Genomic DNA, 23,668 nt, shown 5'->3' on the forward strand with positions numbered 1-23,668 from the left:
TCTCAGATCGATCTCGTCCTGAAACTTTGCCTGGGTCATCTGAAGCTAGCTCTGATGCTGCTAGTTCAACAAGTGCTGCTGGATTTCCATTATAAGGAGCTGCGTATTCTCGTAAGCTGCTACTTCACGAACTCTCCAAGAGGTACGGGCACGCCATTGCCAAGTTCTACGATGAAAAGGCCTATAGAATCATCTGGGAGCAGTGGGACTACTTTGAGGAAATGAGCCGCAAACTCTCCCCAAATGAGCCTCTTCCTAAACCAAGAGTTCCGCTTGCACCTAGAGGCCTGCCATCCGACCGTATCCTTGCTTCTGTCATTCCCTTATCTTCTGAAGAAGGGTTCTCTCCTCCCGTTCTTGGGTAATGGGTCGAACCCACCGGCAAATTGGAGGTATGAGTTGGCATTCTAGTGACTCGTCAAAATTGACAAGGTCACCCAACCGGCCAAAACATGGGTTGGGTCGCTGATACCGCGTTTTGTTTTTTTAGTTCGAGTAGATACATTTCCTAACTCGCAACAAAGAACAGCTTTCAGATAAAATGGGATTTCTCTCTTTTGGAAGGTACTCCAAGCATTTTATGTTACTTCATTGAGAAGCAATTCATACGAACCGTGAGATCAAAGAAAAGAGAAATGGACGGTCTAGATTAAGAGGAAATGCAACCTATTATAAAAAGGGACAAGGGTTCATTTATGGGGTACTCCATCCATTTTTCTAAGTCTCTTTTCTTTTTGTTGCTATAATTTTCTTATTCACCCAAAAAAATACTCTTTGGCAAATAATTAGAGGTTACCCGTTGGTTGACCAACTCACCCGCAGTGGGTACGGGTGTGGCGCCGATTCCTGCGGACGCCACGTCGGGTGTGGGAGACAAATTCGGTTTTGAGAGATATTTCCTGTTTCGCAAACCAAGATCGAGAGAAACAGAACAGGAGCCTTGGGCTCGTCTTGGGACTCATCCTCGTGACAACCTATCATTAGTACTGTCTTCACAAAATTGAGTATCCACAGCGGGTCACCTAAGTGCTGAGCCGTAGGGATGCTGGTCATTTTTGACCCAACCCACATGACCCGCACCCTAATGACCCACGGGTAACCCAACCGAACCCGCCCGTTTGCCAGGTCTAGTAGCAAAAGAGGAGCTTACATGATTAATTAATCCAGCATAAATCGTTTGCACGTTATTTTATGGTGGAAAACAACAACTTCTTTCGTTATATATTATCATCCTTGTCTTCCGGGACACCCCGGTGTTGTGTGAAAAAAACATGTAGTAATAAATACACTAAAGGGTGGCCCTGGGAAGAAAACTGAACAAATATATTACTTCCCTGTAAATAGAGTTGTTTCAATGGACGGGCATCTTCTCTTTTTCTTAGTTGACTATATTTTCTTTTCCTCTTTTTTTTATTACGATGGATGGGTGTTTTAGTATTTCTTTTCCAAATCTATCTTTGTAGACGAAAATGTATGATTTGTTATGCAATGACATTCTTATTCGAAGATTTTTTTAATTTTCAGTATCGTGCAGCCACTGCAACCGATTGACTCTAAAGAATATTTTTTTATGTACCTACATATAATATATGAGAAAACGGTTCCTACATATGTGTAGAAAAGTTATCTACACACTAGCTTAAAATACAGTGGGGGCCACATTATTTGGGTGATCCAAACCATTCATTTTTAAGGCCCTCACATAGATAGGGTATACACAAAAAATCAGATCCATAGGATCATCCTAACCATTCGAACTGTGGAGGCAAAAAATGGACTAATTTGTGAAGGTTTAAAGACATCCATTTTACCTCCACAAATCGTAGGGTTGGGATGATCCTATGGATCTGATTTTTTTTAGACACCCTATCTATGTGAGGGTCTTTAAAATGGATGGCTTGGATCACCCAAACAATGTGGGCCCCCACTGTATTTTAAGCTAGTGTGTAGAGAACTCTCTACACATATGTGTAGGAACCGTTTTCTCATAATATATACTTGCAGTATGTACTTTAAACATCATTAAAATTCACTGTGTGTGTACTTTGAACAATATTTCCTACTAAGGTACTCTCTTATATCTTACATTTCTAGTTTTTTGTATTAAATAGTATAGATTAACAACATATGCACTATACTGGTTTTAATGTTGTTCCCAACAGACACTTGTTAGGCCTCACTTGTGCTATATCTATGTGATCCAATCCGTTTCTTCGAACTAGCAATCACAAGTGTGGCCTTCAAGAACACCCTAATAGGATGATCCCAGTTCTTTGATCTACCATGCCTCTTTTTTCAAGTTCCGTATATGAAATCTAACCCATTGATTTTTTGTTGTTGTTGTTGTTTTATATATTAGGCTCGGTATGTGACAAGACCACTTGTTCACCCTATAATTTTCTACAAGTTTAAGGTTTTTGATTTCACATACGTGTCCCCATGTGGGACGATCATAGAGTTGGTCGTCACTTGTCACCCTTGATCTTGATTTTACTCTGTCTAGTTCATCAAGAGATGATTACTTTATGCAAGAGAGAAGGATTACTCATGTGTGTGAAATCAAGATCAATAATCTTATAGGAACCCAGGAGGCAACCCACATGGTCCCCTTCCTTGGATGCCATGATCCATTTATATTGATTTCTAATGCAACCGTCCTTAATTACTCCAGGCATCTGAGACGAAACCTGTCATAACGGTCAACTTCCCATTTTGAATTTTAAATTATAATCCATTGAGAATAGAATAGTTATCATCATCCCCAATTTTTGGAGAGAATGAGTGTTTGTAGATAAATGTCACAATTCTAACAGATTGCTAACTAACAAATGATCCGGTCTCACAAGACCGGTCTTAATTTAAAAAATGATCATAAACAGGAATACAAAAATTAATGGTTTAGCTTTTTTTTGGTAGAACCCTAAAACAAGGTATCTGTTAAAGTATAAAAGATAAATAACACCTTTTTCTAATAGCTTAAGCTTTTAGAGAAGTTGGTAAGTTAACATGGTATCAGAGCCGAAGGTCTCGAGTTCAAACCTCCCGGCTAGCAAAAATCCACATGCTATGGTCGGCCCAAAGTGGGACCTACATGTGCCACGTGTTTGCCAAGTGGGCCACACACCGCCGCATATGTGGATGGTGATTAGGACAGTTGAACTGATGGACCATCATAGGGCGACTTGGTGGTCTCAAGTTTGATGCCGCACGTAGATCCCAGTAAAAAATGTGCAGAAATCAATTGTTTAACCATAGGAAATAGACCAGGCTTGTGATGGTTAGCATTATTCATGGACCCAGAATCAAAAGAGAGAGAGAAAGAGGCAGCCATTATTTATTACATAACACATAGCATTAACACATGACGAAAGGAAAGAAAGAACGTGAGAGGGAATGAAAGAAAAATGAACATTACACAATTCCTAATCACATTTCCTTTTGGACGTTTGGTGGTCATTGCTTCTGTTGCTGCTGCTGCTGTACAATATACAATAATACAATGTATAGTATCTTTCCTCTCGACATTTACCAACGCGGATCAAAAAATGTCTCAAGATATATAAATTAAAAAAAAAATTACAAAATGAAACAAGCAGATAAAAAAAAGAAGATAATGCGTCTATAGACGGTGGCTTCACAAGTTACACACTCTCCGTTTTCATTTACCATTTGTTGTTCCTGCTAACCTTCTCTGTTCTATCATCCTCAATCCCACATACCTTTCCTTCCGATAAAAGAAACCAAAAGCCATTGTTAGAGCAATTTCGTAAGTCTAGTTCAATAAATGCAATGCTATGTTTCTAACTATAGGGTTGGAAGGGGTGAGTATATATGCAATCATTTTCAAGAAAAGATAAACAAGGGGGGGGTTGGATATTACTTGTCTAGTAATTCACTTGTATACTTACCGTCCGATCATCATTAGGGTAGCCTGTGGATTGGTGCCTGGCGAGACAGAGAAGGTGGACCCATCCACAACCCGGAGCGAGTCGACACCCATGACCCGGTACTCGTCGTCCACCACCTTCCCCATCACGCAGCCCCCGTGGTAGTGCCAGATCGTCATCACAGTCTGCCTGCAGAAGCGCTCCAACAATGGGACATTCCATGGCTCCGCCGGCAATGCGGGCCCCACGAACCGGAACTCCCTCCTCCCTAACCTATCTGAGAACCTGAATTCCTCCATGGCCCGCCCACGCAGCACCTCCCTGATCTTACTCAACCCGCGCACACACCGCTCCAGATCTTCAGGGTTCGAGAAGTAGTTGAACCGGACGACCGGGTTGTCCCGTACATCGGTCGAGGAGAGCCGGAGCGATCCAAAGGAGAGCGGGCCCCCCACCTGTTGGTACAAATTGGTATGGTAGATGAACAAATTGTTAGAGCAAAGAAAGTGATTAAGAGAGAGGAGTAGGCCATGACAAGCTCAATGTTTCTCTTAATGACTTTAATTTCCCTACTTATGCAAGTGGCTACCATGGGAATAAGTCCCAAAAATACAATGCCTACACTAAGAACAAGGACTGCACCACAAGTTCAAAGCAACAAGTATGCAAGTGACAAATAGAGAGGAGTAAAAGAGGAGGAACTCTTGTTCTAAAATGAGATTTTATACCGTGTAAGCCCTTATGGTCCCTTATTTTTCAAGAATTACTGAAAACATCAATAGATCGGAGAGCTAGGATCATCCCATGGAAATGATTTTTTGGCACAGCCTATTTAAGTAATGGCTCATCACATGGACGGTTTGGCTCATCTTGTGGTGTGGTCCGTACAGTACTTCTTGAAAAATAAGGGACTATAAGGGTTTACACCGTATAAAATCTCCTAAAATGAGATCTCAATTATAGACATGAAGGCACCTCTTCAAATGAAATACATTTTCGTTTAAAATAACACCTTTTTACAACAAGTGTGTTTGAATGGAAATACCATTTCACCAAAAAAGTCTCTTTGAAAAATCTTTTTTTAAAAAATTTTTATAAAATAAAATATTTAAAAAGAGTAATGCTAGGGAAACCTAGAATAGAATAGGACCTAAAAGAGGTACTAGCAAAGTGACTCAGGCCACAACATCACAAGTGGCTTGAGCCGGCCCTTAATTTTAGAGAAACATCCAAAAGTAAATTTTTATTGAATACAGGGCATATTCTCATTGCAGGTCCTCTGCTAGGTCCTATCCTCCGTCTCCATATAATTTTCTGTTTTAAAAATATCCAACAATACCTTCTGCATGAGGGTGGCGACGGTGACGTATAGAGAGGGGGGAGGGTTTGGGAGGAAAGTGGATCGAGTGGGGGAGAAGGGGAGGATGTTAGAGGCGGCTTCGAGGAAGACGCCGGAATCTGTGATGCCGACGACCTGTATGAGGGAATGGTCGACTTGGGTGGGTGGGACGATGGAGATGCCGTTGCGTGGGTTGTCGTAGAGGTATTGGCCCACCGAGGGTAAGTGGTGGGCCACAGGGATGCCCCACGAGGAGAGGTAAGGGCGGGGTCCGATGCCGCTCAAAAGCAATAGCTGGGGGCTGCCGATGGCGCCAGCGGAGAGGATCACCTCACCGTTGGGTCGTAGCATCGCGTGGTGAAGGCATTCCGATTGGTCCCTGTACACCACGCCGATTGCTGCCAGCTTCGACTCGCTCCCTCCTGTACGTCCACCCAATATATTATCAACCATCGTGCACGAGTTTAAGAAGGTTTCATTTTTTTTTTTTTTTGATGACATAGGGTATCCACACCCCAATTTTTAGGGTGGGACTATTCCCTAGTGCACGCGCATTGGGTAAGCCTGGGGGATTTGAACTCGAGTCAATGGGGAGCATACCCATGACTTTTTTATATTTACGCAGGGTGTCCCCACCCCCTTTGGGAGTAGGACTCTTCCCATACAGATGCACGTAGTGGGCCACATGCCACATGCGTTAGGGTAAGTCCAAGTGGGATTCAAACACTCGTCTCCGGGGAGCAAACCCGTGACTTTATGCCAAAGAGCCAACACCAGCCAACACCCGTCTGGGCTTATACCATAACTTTAAGCCAAAGAGCCACACCCATACGGGCTGAGTACTTTAAGAAGTTGGGCGCAAGTAATAGAAAAAATTGGAGATTTTATATGGTATGTGGCTGTACAGTCCAGTATTTTTTCTTTAAAATACTATACCACTCACTTCATAGGATGATCCAAACCGTTCATTTGTGTAGATGATCCTAAAAATACTGTACCACCTCCATATTTTGGATCAATAGTGGGACCATAGATTATGGAGACCTCTATATGTGGGAGTGTTAACATGATCCTATGAAAATGATTTTTGGAAACTACCTATTTACATATTGTAGCCCAACAATTGAACGGTTTGGATCATCCTATGAATGGGCCGTACAATACCATTTAAAAAATACTGGACTATAGAGGCACAGGCTGTATATTTTTTCTAAGAAATGCGGTCATTTCCAGGAAAAGACATACAAGAGGGGTGGAATTATCATTTACCCTATAGGAGACCCCTGTGTTTATTTACAGATAAAAATGCCCTTGTAAATTACCAAAACCTTAGCCACCTACTTCTTTAGAACTGACATAACAGTCATTAGAAAAGAGCATAGTTAGCAATTCGCCAAAAAAAGGGGACGGCAAAGAGATAGCAAAACATAATAATCAACACCTATGTTATCTTAGGAGAACCTTCAAAGAGATCAAATAGATGAAAGGCTAGGATCATCCGATCAAGGTGGGGCCACTGGTAATAGCCGAATTTGTGTGTGTTGGTCGGACCTAAGACTTGATCACGTCTACATAACACCTGTGTAGGGCTGGCAATTTCACCCGAAAAAGAGGGGATCCGCCCCGCCCCGCCCTGTTTGGGGCGGGGATTCCCCGATTTGATAGGGGAAGGGGAAGGGGATGTAGTTGTCCCCTCCCCTCCCCTCCCCTCCCCGCCCCTCCCAGCTCGCCCCGTTAATCAATGTCATTTTTTTGTATATTTTTAAGTGTTTTTTTTTTAGGAAAACTACTAGAAACTCTGTGGATCGGCTACAAGATTCCCCCAAACATAAACTTAGCTTGTCTTTTCCTTTTAATTAGCTTCTGAGAGCATTTTGGGAACTATAATAACCTTTTGACAGATGTTGAAATTATAAAGACAAGCTGAGTGTATGCCATTATCAAAAAATCGTAGTGCCAACATCGGTGGCGAAAATAAAATAATAAATTGCATTTTTATTTTGGTTAGGGATTTAGGGTTTCCTTAATTCCTTCCCACGAAAGAAACATTGCTCAGGTTAGGGACACAGTTCACTTTTTGCATTTTGGTGATTCCCAAGCCTCTGAACATTGCTCAGGCACCTATTTGGGTTTATAACGCCTGTTGGTGCGACTGTTGCGAGGGCACTCAAGAGTCAAGTCAGTACTTCAAGGGATTTTGCTATCTTCTGAAGAGTAAGAAATATATCTCCTTCGTCTACAAGTATGTTAGTTTATAACATTTTTATATATTGAAATTGCATCAAGTTGATTAGGGACACCCATCATCAGTGTATCAATGACTAAAGAGGGGGTGATGTTAGAGTGGGGCAGGGCAGGGCGGGGATTTTGTCCCCGAAGGATGTGGGGAGGGGAAGGGGATTAGATATTCCCCGCGGGGAGGGGAAGGGGAGGGGGGAAATTCCCCGCAAAGGGGAAGGGGTAGGGGACCCCAACATCCGGCCCCGCCCCGCCCCGCTGCCAGCCCTACACCTGTGTGAAGAAAATCCTAACATTGATTCGTCATTTTAGCATTTTCCTTGATTAAGCCGGAATAAAAGGAACCAAAAAAGCCCTGATTAAATAGAAGAATAACGAACGATATCCTTCCTCGTGCTTTAATAACCCTGTCCAGTTAGTCAGTTACCCCTTTTTTTAAGGTGTGACTATCAAAACGAGGGAGTGTGTATATGATTTTCCTCTCTAAAAGAAAGGAATTCAAGCAAAATTTTTCAAGGGAGATGATAAATCCGCACCACTGTAGCATAATTCACTCCCCTGGTAACGTAATTTGACGTCAAAAAAACGTTAAAATCTCCGACAAATCACGTATAAGGGGTGCAAATTTATCATTTTCCTTTTCAAAAAGAAATAAAGAGAAAAAGCGCCTACCGTTGAGGATAATCCTCTCAACACTGGCGTGAATAGCGACCTTAATATTAGACACACTAGCATAGTCGAGCAAATCCGCCGCACTGTATCTCAGGCCATTACTGTCGAAAGTCGACGCTCCGATCTTCGTTCCGAGGACATGATCGACGGTGAACCCATTATAAGGAGTAACATTTGCTTCCACCAAACCATCCCTAACCGCCGATTGCCAGTTCTTGAGCTCCGGTCTAAAAGTCACAGCTCTTTCAACCCACGCAAAAGACCTATTAACCATGTCCATGTTCCAAACCCCACCCTGCCGGAAAAATTCCTGGTCGGCCCGGCTATAGAATCCGGCGTTGATGGCACTACTGCCACCGAGAACTCTCCCCCTCGCGTTCGGGACTCCGTCCTCGGACGTGAAGGGCTGGGCCGGAGAATCCGTCCGGTCCGCTTCCAAGAGGGTACGAAGAAACCCTTCTTGAGTCATTAGGTTCGGATATGATTGAATTGTACCTCCTCTCTCTAGCACCAAAACCTTGTAGTTTTCCGACAAAGTCGCGGCTAGGGGACAGCCTGCGGTCCCGCCTCCGACGATTATGTAGTCGTATTCTTCCTCGGCCGGGAATTCTCTAGCGTCGGAGACGAATCGGAGATAGTTTGGATCTGCAACAAGAGAAGAAGATTAGAAAGATTGTAATATAGTAAGGGGAAAAGATTGAGAAATAGGTTTTGAATTCGATTTTCGGACCTGAACGAGGAAGGGATTGGGCGAAGGTGGGGACGAGGAGACATAGGAGAAAGAGGGGTTTTTCCATGAGAAGAGTAGGGATGTGAAGCAGAGAGAGGGAGGGTGAGAATCTGTTGGGAGAGGAATAGGAGATTGAGTGGGGGAAAGGGAATGAAGCGAAAAAACAGGGGAAAGAGTGTGAAAATAGGGGTTTTTTTGAAGAGATGGCGCCAACGTTCTTTACGTGAGATAGAGGGAGGGACTAAATAGCATGTAAATAAACAAATGAAAATGAAATCTGGCCTCTCATGTACACGTGGATGAATGTGCGGCCATGATCTGCCGTTAGAGAGAGGGGGTTATAATAGAAAACAGAGCTGGGAATTTAAAACAGTGAAAAGTCTAGCATGCCCTCGATCTTTGTGTCGAGTGATGTTGGAGCTTATTTTAATCTTATTTGCAAATGGGACATTAAGGACTATTTTGTAGGGCTATCTATTATCAATGGACAAATCCTAGGGACCCGATTATAATTGGGTGGGACATGGACAAGACTTTGGATTAGACTAGATCTAATATGATTCCAAAATCATGATGCAAATGAAGTATGAAAATTCACTTAAATACCTTTTCATGTTGCATGTGTACAATGCATTTTAAGTATTAAAAATGAATAACTAAAATAGTTCAAGGTGGTGGTTGGCTTTGAGCTTAGTATCTAGCATTCATAAGCAAGGGAAGAAATTTTTGAATTTGATCAAACTTGATGTAGAAAAAAAATGCATGGAGAACTCATTTTTCTTGCTTTTATACCATTATGCTCGAAAATCATCTTCATGATCCTAACCCTCAGATCTACAGAGGGACGTGACATTTTAGAAACCTCTATATATAGTGGGGTTAAGATCATCCTATCGAGATGATTCTGGGCACTGTATAAAAACTATTGTACCACTAGTCCATCATTTTTTAACAAGTAAATGGATTGCCTGATGAGTGGGCCCGCAGCCACAAGTGATGAACCACAATTGGGTTGCAAGCACTACTGTCCCCTTGTCTTTTACCTTTTTCTTGTTCTTTTTTATTTTAAAGTGTTACGATCGAGGAGTGCTAGCAAGACACGACAGAGAACGCCATCACCAAGACTGCCACTCCCCGTGTTGTGTACGAATGCGCTTTTGGGCAAGTGGTTGTGGAAGTTGGGAGAGGAAAGAGATCAGCTCTGGACAAAAGTGATAGAAAGCAAACATGGGTCTACCTGTGGGAACTGGATTTCGGATGACACTATTACGGGCACCGCTTTAACCTCTGGAGGGACATCTTGAAGATCAAGCAAAAATTCTTGGAAAGAACTGGATTCAGAGTATGTAGAGGAGACAAAGTAAGATTCTGGATGGATAGACAGTGTCCCGAGACTTCGCTCAAGAACTTCTTCCCGTATCTATTTGTAGTGACAAATGCCAAAGAAGGATTGGTCCAAGAATGTTTTGAAAGGAGAGAAGGTCGTATAGTTTGGATTATTAATTTCAGAAGGAATTTCTTCGACAGAGAGGATAGAGTTGCAGACTTCATCCACATAATTGAATCGTCCTACATTAGCAAATTTGGTAGTGACAAAAGGGTTTGGATCTGGAGCAAATCTGGCATTTTCAGCGTAAAATCTTTTTATTCTCATATTGCATCTTCCTTGTATCCGTCTCACCTATCCCCCCCCGTGCGAGAGTTCCCATGTTTGGAGGGGCCGCCTTCCAAGATAAGATCCTTACGGTGGATCATCTTGGCAATCATTGGCTACTGCGCCTTATGAGTGAGGAATGGTGAATCATTCGATCACCTATTTCTTCATTGTTCTTTCACTAGGAAGTTTGGTCCCGCATCTTGGATAAGTTTGGTATGATTTGGGTCTTCTCTTGCCGATTGGAAGACTTCTTGGAAAGTTGGTATTGAATGCCCTAGCTGTCAAAAGGAGGAAACTTATGGAGAGTGACAATGCTAGCTGCGATATGGCTTCTTTGGAAGGAGAGGAATTCAAGGCTCTTCAAGAATCGATCAAGAGGGCCTCTCTTCACATTCTTGAAGATCATATCCATTGTTATTTCTTGGGTAAGGGTTCTTTCCCCATTCAAATTCTACTCCAATTATGATCTTAGTAGAGGTTGGAAAGTGATCTAACACGCACCAGAAAGAGAGGACCAAATCAATCCTAGTTGGATGTCGTCGGGCCCTGGATGGCTCAAGCTAAATTTTGATTGGTCTAGTTTTGGAAATCCGGGTCCTGTTGGGGTGGGAGGTTTGCTTAGAGATGAGGGAGAGACTAGAGGGGCATTCTCGGATTCCAATGAGGCAGAAGTAAGAGAAGTACTCCAGGGTATGAGAATCATTGATGATAACCTCTTGGATAGATTGCTAGTCGAGGGAGATTCTCTCAGATGGATGGATGGTAGTAAGTAGTAGCCATGGAGATTCTCATATTTCGTAGATGAGGTCACGACGTGACAGTGTGGATGGTCATCCTGTCCGATTTCAACACGTCCGTCACTCGGCTAATAGCGATTCTGATGGACTAGCAAGGAACTGAGTGAATTAGTAATCTTTGGAGACATTTGATTTCCTTCCTCCGTAATTTGTATTTTCTTTGTTTTGGTCATAAGTTTCCTTGGTTTGTATTTGTTCCCAAGATCTTCACAGTCTTGGGGCTTGCTCTTCTTTTTAATATAATTTTAACATTTCAAAAAAAACAAAAAAAAAAACAAACACAAGCAGGGCATGTAGCTTCGTCAATGTTTGTTTAGACGCATCCAAAGAGGCCCTAAGGCTCTGTTCACTTGCGTTCTCGGGAAAGCAAATCCCTAGAAAACAACCTTTTTTTTCCTTGACAAGACAGAATTCTGGTGTTCACTTGTTTTCCTGAGAAGTAACAAGCCTAGGTGGAAAATATCAGTGATGTGGAAATGTCTCTTTTCTCACAAGTGTGGGAAACCAAATCCCACTATTTTGGTCGGATTTGCTTTCCCGGGAAAACTAGTGAAAAAAGATGGGCAAGCAGTTTCTCGGAAAACCTTTTCCTGCACAGTTCCTGTGCATGTGAACAGGCGCGGGAAACCTTTTCCTACAAAGTTTCCATGGATTTCTTTTCCTAATGCCACATCAGATTCCCGAGTAACCTTTTTTTTTCCTTTCCTTGGAAAACAAGTGAATAGAGCCTAAGATTCTGGAATGTGTTGTCGTCGTCACAAACCTCATCCCGGGCTATTTTCGTAATAGCACAAAAGCCAGTGGCATTTTCGTAAAAGCATCACAATCTGTCTTCCCGGACAAGCTATCAACCTATCGTCAAAATTTTACAACCGCGATAAATTGTCATCTCGTCTCTCCCGTTCAAACGAGGAAATAGAGCGATCGCTCCTCTCGCTAGAGTTCCCATTGCCGGAAATCGGAACCGGTAAGTAGGGTTTTTTCGAAAGATTCGCAATCAAATAACAAGATTAATCGATTGATTGCTAGGGTTTTCAATCACCATGAACTCCGATCGAATAACTGCATTTCTACTACCGAACGATCGGTAGGGTTAGGGTTTCATCTGTTCTTCATGGATCTTGGCGATCTTAACAAGGTCTGGGAAATTAAAACCCTAAAAAAACCCGGAGAAGACGAGGCAAGGAAGATGCTAGAGAAAATAGCGAAACAGGTGCAACCGATCATGCGAAGGCATAAATGGAGAGCCAAGCTCCTTTCTGAGTTCTGGTATTGATTTTCATTTAATCTTCCTTTTATTTCTATTTCTTAATTTTCAACCGCTTTTTTTTATCGTGGAAAATTCGAAAATGCAGTCCCGCCAATCCGTCTCTTCTAGGGCTAAACGTAGGCGGAGGTGTGGAGGTAAAGCTCAGATTGCGAAAACCGAATAGGGATTATGATTTCTTCCCTTATGAGCAGGTTTTAGATACGATGTTGCACGAGCTCTGCCATAATGAGCACGGTCCTCATAACGCTAATTTCTACAAGCTTTGGGATGAAATCAGAAAGGTCTCTTCTTTTGCTTATCCTTGGTTTATTTCAATCTAAGGAGATGATATTTTGAATCTTGTTGTTTTTGCTGGTTCACATGCTCTTTTGGATGCATTTCTTTAGAAATGTTTGCGTTGGAATTGAAGTCCAAGGGAATTGTTTGGAACTTAGATATCACTAGTTTCAACTGATAAACAATTGGAGTAAGCAAACTTGATAGGAGTTTCAGTCTCAACTTTGTATCTCTTATTCTTAATTAGTGTCTTCTTATATGTATTAGAAAATCAAGTTATATTTTAGTGGCTTCTTATACGTTCACTTGTTATATTTTAGTATTAGAAAATCAAGTTACATGTAAATGGGAGATTTTTAGAAAATCTTTCCAAGCAAGAATGGATAATAGAAAATCAAGTTACATGTAAATGGGAGATTTGTAGAAAATCTTTGCAAGCAAGAATGGATAACAATGATTGATAATGATAAATTTCAACTCAATTAGTGAACTTTAACTACAAGAGTGATAACCATTTTGAAGGTTTTTTCTTCTTAATATCATTCACATGGAATTCACTTGAAGGATTAAAGAAGGGACTTTTATATTCCCAAACCTATGCATGATTATGGTCCAACCTTTTGTGTTAGTGTAATTGAGAGAAACATTTTAATCACAACTTCTTTAGAAAAGTCGTTAGGGAAATGCTCATGATAGTTGACAATTTATTTTATTTTTCTCAGCGACAATTGATAAATGTATTAAAATCATAGAGCAGTCCAGGATAGTGCTGGCCCATAACAAATAGAGCAGAGTACAACTTACATTAGAAATAAAACAGCAGCAAATCTAAAGAACACAACAAAGAGGCTAGGACTAAACTAAACTCTACATGAAATCCATTAGAGAAGTGGAGAGGGGTTTCTGATTTATGAACTGTCAGTCCATCACCTTCTATTGCCAATGTGTTTGCTAGCTCATTTGTGCTTTTAGGAATGCATTTTTTCTACTGAGGCATGTAATTTGGTTGGGAACTGTGGCTAATTTCCAGGGACCCAGACTTGATCTCTTAGCCATGCAATAATTTGTGATAATTTCTAACATGCTAGTCATCGCCACTTATATGTTTGATTACTCTCTCATGCTCATAATGACTTGGAAAGAAAACAAAAAAACTGCTGCCACTGACAGTTGGCCGCGGTGGCAGATCAAGGCATGGTCTTTGAGACATAGGTTGATCATCACTATTCTGAACGCTTTTGCTCTTTCATGTTTCTCCTTTTAACAGTACATGTTTGAATCCACAAACATGGGATATTTTCTGTTGATGGACACATGTGAGCCTCTCACTTTTATCTGCCACTGTCACTGTATCTTCTCCTATAAATTTGCAAAGTCAGCAGGCAGACTAGATTTCTTTCAATTGACATAAAATAGATATCTTGAATAATTGAATAAACCATTTCCTTTTTGAAGTTTGATAACCATTTGAGCTGATATTGATCTGTATATCACTCGATCTTCAAGTGGAGTTCTGTTGACAAGTTCCTGGAGATGACATATCGAACAAATTTTTCATTGCATTTGATGCGTATGGGAGATGTGCGCCTTTTCAAGTTTTCAGTTCATACTTACAAACTATAACCACTCAAACTACAAATATAAATTCCCCATCTTGCATCTAGATGAGCATGTTCACTTCCCTCCCCATCGTTGATTTCTTCCTCTTCATTAGTGTACATTAGATACACACTCATTGGATGTCACTCGTTTTTCCATATTTCCCACTCTGCATGTAACACACTTGGGTATTGGTCCCCCTCTGTCAGTCATTTGCCATGTCTTTTATTCGTTCAGTTCCCCTTGGAATAGATGTGGGACGAGTGGCGGATTTTCCACCAGAAGTGTTGTCGTTGGACTGATTTTTTTTAAGAGCATCTCTTTTGCTCATTTTGTCCTCAACCTATGAGCAACTTGATCCCTCATAGCCCACAACAAAATGGCTGCAATGGGATGCTGAGTACAAAACCTTTTTGTTGTGTGCCAGCACGATCCTGGACTGCTATAGGAAGGAGACAACGAGTCAAAGGAAACACAATTTGAAATGGGATGCTGAGTACACCTACTTTTTCATTTATGAACAACAATTGGGACACTTGAAGAATTGGAGACAATCTCATGATCCTCGTACTCAAAAGATAGTGAAGGGATGTTTGGAGTGACATTTCACACTTTCTGATGTATATACCTGTAGAGGCTGCTTTTAACCATCATGAGTATATTGATCCTTAAAGGAGTTTGTAGTGGTATCAGAGAGTGGACCACGGTTGGTATTGGGGGAGGAGGCATAATAGGAGGGACATGGTTAATGGAACAAAGGCAATATGAATTATCTTCAAAAGAATGTGACATACACATGAACGTACCTATTCCTAGTAAGAGACTTGTAACAACGTTAGGCCATTTGAGCTCGAGAATATCTAAGAAACACATTTGAATGAGTGGGGACCAAAATTCTATACCAAAACTCAATGAATGAACAAAACGATCACAACCAAAGACTTTAAGAGAAATGGAGAACAATGGACTGTCTAGAAACATAAGGATATAAGGAGACTTCTCACCTAATATGGTGAAAGGCATCTTGTTGATTAGATAACAGGCAGTAAGCATCACATCTACTTAGGAAGGTTCATATTAATTAGCAAGAGTCTGGGCAACTTCAAGATGTCGATATTTACGTTCTAGTGTTCTACAACTCTGTTTTGTTGCTGATAGTTGTAGGACAAATATTCTTTTGCACTATCAGAACGTACAAAATACCGAATATTCAGAACCCGCCTTCATTAAGATAACCATGCCATTCGAGAGTGAGATGCACCCAAAAAAAAAAAAATTATATCAAGATAATGTCATAACTTTGATGATCGCCGAATATCAGAATGCATAACAGTGATAGGTACTAATTTCCTTTTATCTTGTCTAAAAGAAAGAACTGCTATGATGCTTTATCACATTGCAATCTAAGCAGAAAACTAATCTAAGACAGGGAACTATTAGCTTTAATCTCCTAAGAGACAAATGACCAAGATGTCGATGTCAAAGCTGTGGTGAAAATATGGTATTCAAAGCAACACTGACCAATCTACAATCTAGATAGTGGTGTCCGCCTGACTCAATCCCTCCACCTATCATCTTCTTTGTGATAATAAATTAAAAGAAAGCATAGGCATAAATAAAACAAATTGCAGGGAAAGAAACTTTATGGGACACATGCTCCCTTGTTTAAGAATGGGTGCGAGACTGCTTGGGACCCATCAACGAGAGTGACAGAGAAATGTAAACCAAACTTTTCAAGTGAAGTGAAAGTGGACAACGCATTAGTCATATGGTCATACGCACCTGAATCAATGACCCAATGAGATGTGCGATTAGAATTAAGAAAATAAACTTTAGCTAAATGAGCCAATTTAGCTGAGGATGAGGAAGGGCAAGTGATAAATGATTGAGAAGTCTTTACAAGATTTTCATAATCTTCACGGGATAGGATGATAGAATCCCGAGAAGGTAGAACATGCAACTGATTCCTGACAAGGCTATGCTATGATGCATCTTCGCCATAACCAATCTATGATGACTGATTATCCCTTCTTGGCAAGGCTATGTTGTGATGCATCTTTGCCATCACCAATAGATGATGACTGGTTATCCCTGTCAAGTTTCCCAATCAATCAGACATAATGAGTACTTTCTATCACCCCTTCGTCACCAACCGCGTCCTCCCCCTAACTAACAGCCATGGCCACGACCATAAGCCAATATGGTCTCAGCCACTACCACTATGTCCAACTAAAGAGGTTAGAGCAGACTCCTCACCATTATTTGGTTTCACAGAGGAGGGGGATATCGCAATTCTTTGAAGGCGTGAAAAAGGTTGTTCAAAGATGACAGCTCTTTACTAGCCAAAATCTGCCCATGAACAGAGTTATACTAAGATCCAAATTCTCCACATTGTCCTTTCAAAAATCTAGATCCGAAGTGAGGGGTTGATGTACATTTAATTTATCCTACATTCCTCGAAATGAATTGTATTCACTGAAGCTTTCGGTTTGTGGTTTGGGGTTTACATGTATGACTAGGATTGATATCCTATGTTAGGGGACATCTTGTCGCTACCATGTATCTTTCTTTATTTAATAAAATTATCGTTACCTTCTAAAAAAAAAATAAAAATAATATTCACTGAAGCTTTTAATTCCTTGTTGAAACAAGAAAATGTTCTCAAACAATTCATACACGTTACCAGTTCCAAAAAAAAAAAAAAACAATTCATACACATTGGAGACATTCACATATTATGACTTTATGAGTACGTCTCACAAACTGAGCCCCAAATTTCCTATGCACTATCCACGAATTTTACTTTGGTACTGACTTGTGCTTGCAAAGAGTTCTACGGCCACATCATGATTTGCTAATTTTCACAAAGCCAGTCATCATCTTAGGAACTAATATGGGTGGTGCATTGGTAGTTCAAAACTTCAATTTCCCTCTTGCGCCTGGGGAAACTTTTATTGATTTTGCCCACAAGAGGCAATTTGACCCATTGAGCTTCACAGAAGCATAGTTTTGAAACTCCCCCGCATCGTCGTGGACTCCCTCGAGTCGACTCCCTTTTTTTTTTATTTATCTTGGCCGCGTTTCGCGTGTTGCTGTCTCCTCGTTCCGCGCTTTGCCCTACAGAGTCAATAGAAACTCCTTTGACTCTCCCGGTTATGACCGTGTCAACCGAGTACTCAGCTGCGTCAATTGAGTACTCGACTGCGTTGTGCCGAGTCGACTAGGATTTTCTCTGCTGTTTTTCGCTCTGCATCCTCATTTTTAAACAACAGAAGTCAGTTGGATGTTGGCAGCTCCATGTTTGTAGGCTTACTTTCAGCCATGGTAGGAAGTCACAACGAAGAAAAATCTGGCCAACAATGGTACATGAGTGGAAGAGGGGCAGAGCTAGAAGCACTTCAAAAGCAAGGGGATTCAAACGGGACAGCACATTGCACACGTAAACATCACCCACAAAACGAAAAAGCATTCCACACCTGACACAACAATCTACAATGGATTGGTTACCTACCGGAAGAGTAGCAGGTAGCAACTGGCACATCACACCCCAATTTTCAGCAGCAGTGACAAACTGGAACAGGAGTCTGCATGAGGCACGACAATCTGCCATGGATCAGTTCACGAAGTGTGCCAAACAAAGCACAACAGTCCTCACAAAGGGGAGCAAGTCATAGCACGCACAACAGTCCACCATATGCACAAAAACTTACAACTAGAGCGTGGGACAACCCTCATACAAAGCGTTTGTAAGTCAGTTTCACATTGCTGTTTTTGTTAATGTGGTTATTGAAATAAATTATCTTGCATGTAAATCGTTGTCCTTTGATTAGCACATAGGAAGAAGGACAAGAATACACTACAAGCCATGGATGACAAAGCCAAGGAACGCATGAGGGGGCACATGGAGTTGAGTTAAGGAATATGAATGGTCAAAAAACTAGGGTTGGGGTTTTTGTAAGTTGGATTTGGTGTGAGAGGATTTTTAAGGATAGGATATGAGGTAGTATGATGTGCAAAGGTAGGTATTAGCGGATTAGGGTTATCGAAGGTAGGGTTTTGGGGTTTAAGAATTTTTCGAAAGTATGGTGTGTTGGGGTTTTCTAATGTAGTTTTGGGGTGATTAGGGTTTGCGAACAGTGGGTCTAGGATGTAGTCACTATAGTGTGTTCGAAGGAGAGGTTTTGGGATGTTAGGATTTTCAAGTTAGGGTTAGGAGGGGTTTGCGATGTTAGGATTTTCGAATAGGGGTTTAGGGTGATTAGGCTTTACGTAGGAGGGTGATAGGATGTAGGGGTATGCAAAGAGCTTTGGGATTAGTGTTGCTACTCGGGTCAGGCAGGTCGGGTTTTCCAATATCCTATGCTACCTGAGAAACTATCTCGGGTTGGGTTTCTTTTAGAAAAACCTAAGATTCATAAACCCGGCCCTACCCGAGTTAATTTCGCTGGCTAGGCCGGGTCGGGTTTTTTCACCTTCTCGATGAATTCACCATAAACCTTCCATGTACACCTATTGATCTGAGTCTTCTTGGTGCTTATAGTCAGAACAGTTTTCGGTGGGTGCTTATTAACATAACAAGGCCTAATTGCAGAGCTAGCTGCAAGTCATTTTCCATAGCAAGTTAGCCATGCTAACAAGCAAAAGATTGGGATCCTTTGGGACCCATGAGGGCAAGCAGCTCCTTAAAACTCTTCAAGTAATTCACTCATTGCATGGGAACAGCATAGCTCCAAATTAGTGTCTACGAATGGAGGGGCATCTCAAAATGTGCTTTGAATCATATGATGATGGAAATCTATTCGTTGCTAAGTTGTGAGATCTCTGTTGTGATGCAGCATAGCCTTACCCTTAGGTTTAGCGGATTGCATAGTTTTCAGTAGGGTTGCAACTCTAGTCTCGCGGGTCAGGTTTTCCAGAACCCTACCCTACACTAGAAGAAATCTCGGGTCGGGTCTGTTTATTATTTTTTTTAAAAACCCGAGATTCCTATACCTGGTCTATGGTTTTTTCGGGTCGGGTTTTACCCGACCCAAGTTACAACCCTATTTGGGATGTCAGGGCTTTTTAAATAAGGGTTTGGGGGTGATTGTGCTTTATGTTAGTCGGATTTAGGCTTTAGGCTTTAGGGTGAAAGGTGGGGTTAGAGATGTCAGGACTTATGATTCTCCAATGGAGGTTTGGGTTTTAGGGGTTCGGATAAGTGGGTGGTAGAATGAGGGTTTTGAATGGAGTAGGATGAGGAATTAGGGTTTTAAATGCTGTAGGATGTGGGATTATGTTTCAATGACTCCATATTCAGAGAAGGTAAGATTTTTGGTGTAGGTTGTGGGATTAAGTCAACGATCTCTAGGCAGAGAAAGTAAGAAACTTGGCGCACAACTCTGAGAAGGGAGAAAGAAAAGGGATGGTGGAGAAGGGCGAGATAGAAGACGAAGAAGCGGAAGAAAGAAAAAAAATTAATATTTTATCTTCTTTCACGAATCCTTGATCTTCATGCTTTGATACCTTGTTAAAGTAAAGAATCACCATCACCTTCTACATGTAGGAAAAATAAGATAAGTCGTAACAAACGAAAGAGAAGAGGAGATGAGAGGCATTTCATGTGGGGTGACTTCCCAACCCCATGAATTATTATATTTATATTCTCCATTTAATCATAATTTCAATTTGTGCCATTAGGTCCATCATCTAAGATGGGACCTATCAAATTAACATAAGAGTAGCACTGTAATAACTTAAAAAGGGAATTACATTGAGATGTGGGTGGGTCCTACTCGACTTAAACTCTCAGCAATTGCTAATCTTAAATTTTAAGAACCATATGCATAGCAGTGTAATGAGTGTAATTATTATGTTGTGCCATAATTTTGATTTAGAATCCTTGTATTTAGTTGATATTGGCAAATACTAGGTATTTTACTGCATTCTCAAAGAAGGGTGACATCAGAAATTCTTTTCTGTAATTTCTTGGAGCCTTTTGTGCCTAACCCTGCCCCATACTAGCACGTTAGCACTGCTTCCTGCTGTCTGTTTATGGTAATTGTCTCCTATCCCAGCATCCCCAATTAAGGCCATCCTCGCAAATCCAGTTGGAGTTGATTATCTTTTCTTTTGGCTTGAACAAAGGAAATCAAGCATGTGTTGTCCATTTGCATCTTTTTATGGTAGGTAAGCTGGGATTGAACCTCTGACCTCAAGGTTGAGGAACAAAGCCTTAACCAATTGAGCTAGAGGTTAACCCCAAGTATGTGTATAGTCCATTTGCATCTTTTTATGGTAGATAAGCTGGGATTGAACCTCTGACCTCAAGGTTGAGGAACAAAGCCTTAACCAATTGAGCTAGAGGTTCAACCCCAAGTTCGTTTGCATCTTGATGCAGTTTCTGGATGGTGTTGGTGACTTAAAATGCTCAATTTTGCTTCTTTAAAATTTTAATTACTTGGCTGTTCATCTTTACAACATATGGTTCTTCTGCAGGAATTGGAAGAGTTGATGGCCAAGGGAATAACAGGTACTGGTCAGGGTTTTGATGCTCCTGGGAGACGTTTGGGTGGTTTCTCTCGTCACCCCCCTCCCTCATCTCTTCGGCAAGCTGCAGTAAGTGCAGCAGAAAAAAGAGCACGTGCCGGAGCTCTGTTGCCCTCTGGACCAAGGCGCCTTGGTGGTGATGGCAATATTATGTCTGCACTTAGCCCAATACAAGCTGCCGCGATGGCTGCAGAGAGGAGATTGCAGGATGATCTGTGGTGTGGTTCTGGATCTTGTGGAGAGTCTAGTGCAGTGTATAAAGGATCCACTGGAAGCTCAAAAGATTCAAGTGTCATTCAGATTGATACTTCTGATGCCTTACCTCAACATAAGGGCTCCATATCCGGTGATTCTACTTTTAAGGACAGGTCTAAAAGAACTTCAAGTTCTGGCACTTTACTTGATCATAGTGCATCAGAGAATACGGAGGATAGAGCAATATGGGAGTGTGGTGTATGCACTCTATTCAACGAGGTAAAATTGTTTTCCTTTGTTCGAGTTATAGATGTCTACTTGTCTAGTAGATTTTAGGATCACTGCTTATGATTTTGTTCCTTGTTTGTGGTGAGGCTCTCTCCAAGTACAAATGCATTTTTTGGGATCACTGTATTTCTTGATTCGGAAATTTCTCAAGAACAGATTATAATCTGATGTTATATGTGGCATCTGCCCAGTGTTTGCATATATTTTTAGCTTTTTACAGTTGCAGGGCTGTGTATCATTTAGTTGCTCCTTTTTAGTGGCCCTGACAATGCTAGAAAAAATGTAGTGGTTTTTTCTTTTACAATTTAGAACTTTCTCTGCATACTGAAATGTGAGTTGATCAACTCTGATTCTGTATTTGAAAAGCATATCCTTACTTGCAAACTTGTCCCATGGTTTTAAAGCTATGGTCTCAAAGCTAGATTTCATCACTAAGAGTATGGTCATTGTCATCACACATGTTATTGTGCCAATAGAAACCTGGCGTTTTCTTTCTCAATCAAAAATTAAACTCTTGTGGCCCATATTCAGTTGTCAAGTATTTTTTACTAGTTCTTCTAATTTGCCCACATGTAAATTTTTCATTGAAAGTAGAACTTTTCTCTTGAACACATACTAGAACGAGTTGATGACCCATTAACTCAAAAAATTTTCTTCCATGTGGTCATGTTTCTCATTAAGTAGCATTATATCATAACACAAAATAATTTTCTTGTAGGCTCCCTTCTGGGACTTGTATGCAGCTAGGTGTTTGATTATTTATTTTCCACCCACTCTATATATTTAATATGGTAATGATTGTTGGTTGCTGCAGCCACTGGCCCCAATATGTGAAGCTTGTGGAATCCAAAAGCCCAAAGATGTTGCAACCAAGTCCAAGATCTGGTCTTGCAGATTTTGTACCCTAGAAAACAGTATTAAGTTGGAGAAATGCTCAGCTTGCGAGCAGTGGAGATATTCATATGGCGCGCCCGTAGCCACCCGTGGACCCAATGTTGGCACCTGAGGGTTGAAACAGTTAGACAGGAGGGTGCACATTTTTACTTGGTTCTTTGGTATCCACTGTAGAGTATATATTCCTGAAGTGTTAATAATTTTAACACAGAATAGTACTTTTCTGTTGATGGGTTTGAATTATATTGGATTACTTCATGCTGTTTCTTATGTGGCTTTATGATTATTAGCCCTATATAACATCATGGTTGTCTTTCTCTTTTTGAATGATTGTTACATCATGTTTGTTAAGGGGGGTTTGCTAGGGAACATCTCAGTAGGCACTTTGCTGGCCGGCTGTTGCATGAGAGAGCAGCCGCATAGGCTCACTTTTCAACAGATTTTGTCTTATTCATTTTCCTAGAATGTGGTATAGCTTTAGTGAAATTTGTTCTGCAAGTGTGTGTTACGACAAAATCATTGTAAAACCATAAATAAATTCAAAGTCGATATGTTTTGTTCTTTCGAATGTGTTTCTATCTCCCATGTATATTCTTTTTTTTTCCTATTTTACTCTTTTACCCTAAAGTGTAATTTAGTCATTCTTTATGTAAAGATCATATATTCTTACTCTTTTTTTTTTTTGGAGTGGCGAGTGCAACTCGGGCGGGTTCGGGTTGAGGCCAACCCGAGCAACCATTTACTCAACACGAACCCGACCCGATTTCCAACCCTACGAGGTTCAACTTGACCCGACCCGAGTAGCCCTTTTTGCCAACCCGAACCTGACCGAACCGAAGGTTTTAAGCTTAAAAACTAAAAAATTATTAAAAAATTCTGGTTGAACTCGGTTTGGGTTGCCCAAGCCCTCAACCCGGGTTGAGAAAACCCAATCCGAACCCGAACCCAACCTGAGTTTTTTTCGGGTTGAACTTGCCGGGTTCAGGTTGAGCCCGCCCGAGTTGCACCCGTAAGTGGCAAATGAATTTTATTGAAAGAGGAACAGAGACCGTGGGAGTCCATGACATTACAATGCAAAGCAAAAAAAAAAAAAAAGAAAGAAAAAAAGAAAAAGAAAACAACTAGTAGAAAATAACAAGCAACTAACTAGGGAGGGAGGAAATCGAAGAGTTCTAGACCGACTTTCGACACTCCTTCTCTAGCTAATCTATCTGCCTCACCATTTGCTGATTGCCTTATATGGGAAAAAGATATGGATACCCCACCTATTCTATCCTGGATTTCATCAAATACGGATG

At 41.1% G+C, this 23,668-nt stretch overlaps 2 protein-coding genes across 3 annotated transcripts; one reads left to right on the plus strand and one right to left on the minus strand.

The window, feature by feature from the left end:
* Positions 1–3,538: 3,538 nt before the first annotated feature.
* Positions 3,539–9,068, minus strand: LOC143879664 ((R)-mandelonitrile lyase-like). Of its 2 annotated transcripts, none has more exons than XM_077382159.1 (5): positions 8,867–9,068; positions 8,137–8,781; positions 5,227–5,648; positions 3,909–4,342; positions 3,539–3,719 (listed from the first exon to the last, which is right to left on the minus strand). In XM_077382159.1, the coding sequence occupies exons 1-5, from the start codon at positions 8,931–8,933 to the stop codon at positions 3,659–3,661; spliced, it is 1,629 nt and encodes a 542-aa protein (XP_077238274.1). In that variant the 5' UTR covers positions 8,934–9,068; the 3' UTR covers positions 3,539–3,658. The 2 variants fall into 2 exon arrangements, with proteins under 2 accessions (XP_077238274.1, XP_077238275.1); XM_077382160.1 differs by having other exon boundaries at positions 3,539–3,724.
* Positions 9,069–12,169: 3,101 nt separating this feature from the next.
* On the plus strand, positions 12,170–22,938 carry LOC143879667 (DNA-dependent metalloprotease WSS1-like). Its single transcript, XM_077382162.1, has 4 exons — positions 12,170–12,589; positions 12,676–12,871; positions 20,943–21,467; positions 22,291–22,938. The coding sequence occupies exons 1-4, from the start codon at positions 12,435–12,437 to the stop codon at positions 22,480–22,482; spliced, it is 1,068 nt and encodes a 355-aa protein (XP_077238277.1). The 5' UTR covers positions 12,170–12,434; the 3' UTR covers positions 22,483–22,938.
* Positions 22,939–23,668: the final 730 nt, after the last annotated feature.

The sequence above is a fragment of the Tasmannia lanceolata genome, unplaced genomic scaffold (assembly GCF_043159265.1).
Source record: "Tasmannia lanceolata isolate RefF3 unplaced genomic scaffold, GAP_Taslan_0.1 ptg000006l, whole genome shotgun sequence".
In the NCBI taxonomy this organism is placed as follows: domain Eukaryota; kingdom Viridiplantae; phylum Streptophyta; class Magnoliopsida; order Canellales; family Winteraceae; genus Tasmannia; species Tasmannia lanceolata.

Bases quoted from the DNA above. Each gene is read 5' to 3' on its own strand.
- LOC143879667 (XM_077382162.1), top strand. From the start codon at position 12,435: ATGGATCTTGGCGATCTTAACAAGGTCTGGGAAATTAAAACCCTAAAA. The intron at 12,590-12,675 runs GTATTGATTTTC...TCGAAAATGCAG, and splicing joins AAGCTCCTTTCTGAGTTCTG to TCCCGCCAATCCGTCTCTTC. The intron at 21,468-22,290 runs GTAAAATTGTTT...TGGTTGCTGCAG, and splicing joins TATGCACTCTATTCAACGAG to CCACTGGCCCCAATATGTGA.
- LOC143879664 (XM_077382159.1), bottom strand. From the start codon at position 8,933: ATGGAAAAACCCCTCTTTCTCCTATGTCTCCTCGTCCCCACCTTCGCC. The intron at 8,782-8,866 runs GTCCGAAAATCG...CTCTTGTTGCAG, and splicing joins CCAATCCCTTCCTCGTTCAG to ATCCAAACTATCTCCGATTC. The intron at 5,649-8,136 runs GTAGGCGCTTTT...GTGGACGTACAG, and splicing joins TGAGAGGATTATCCTCAACG to GAGGGAGCGAGTCGAAGCTG.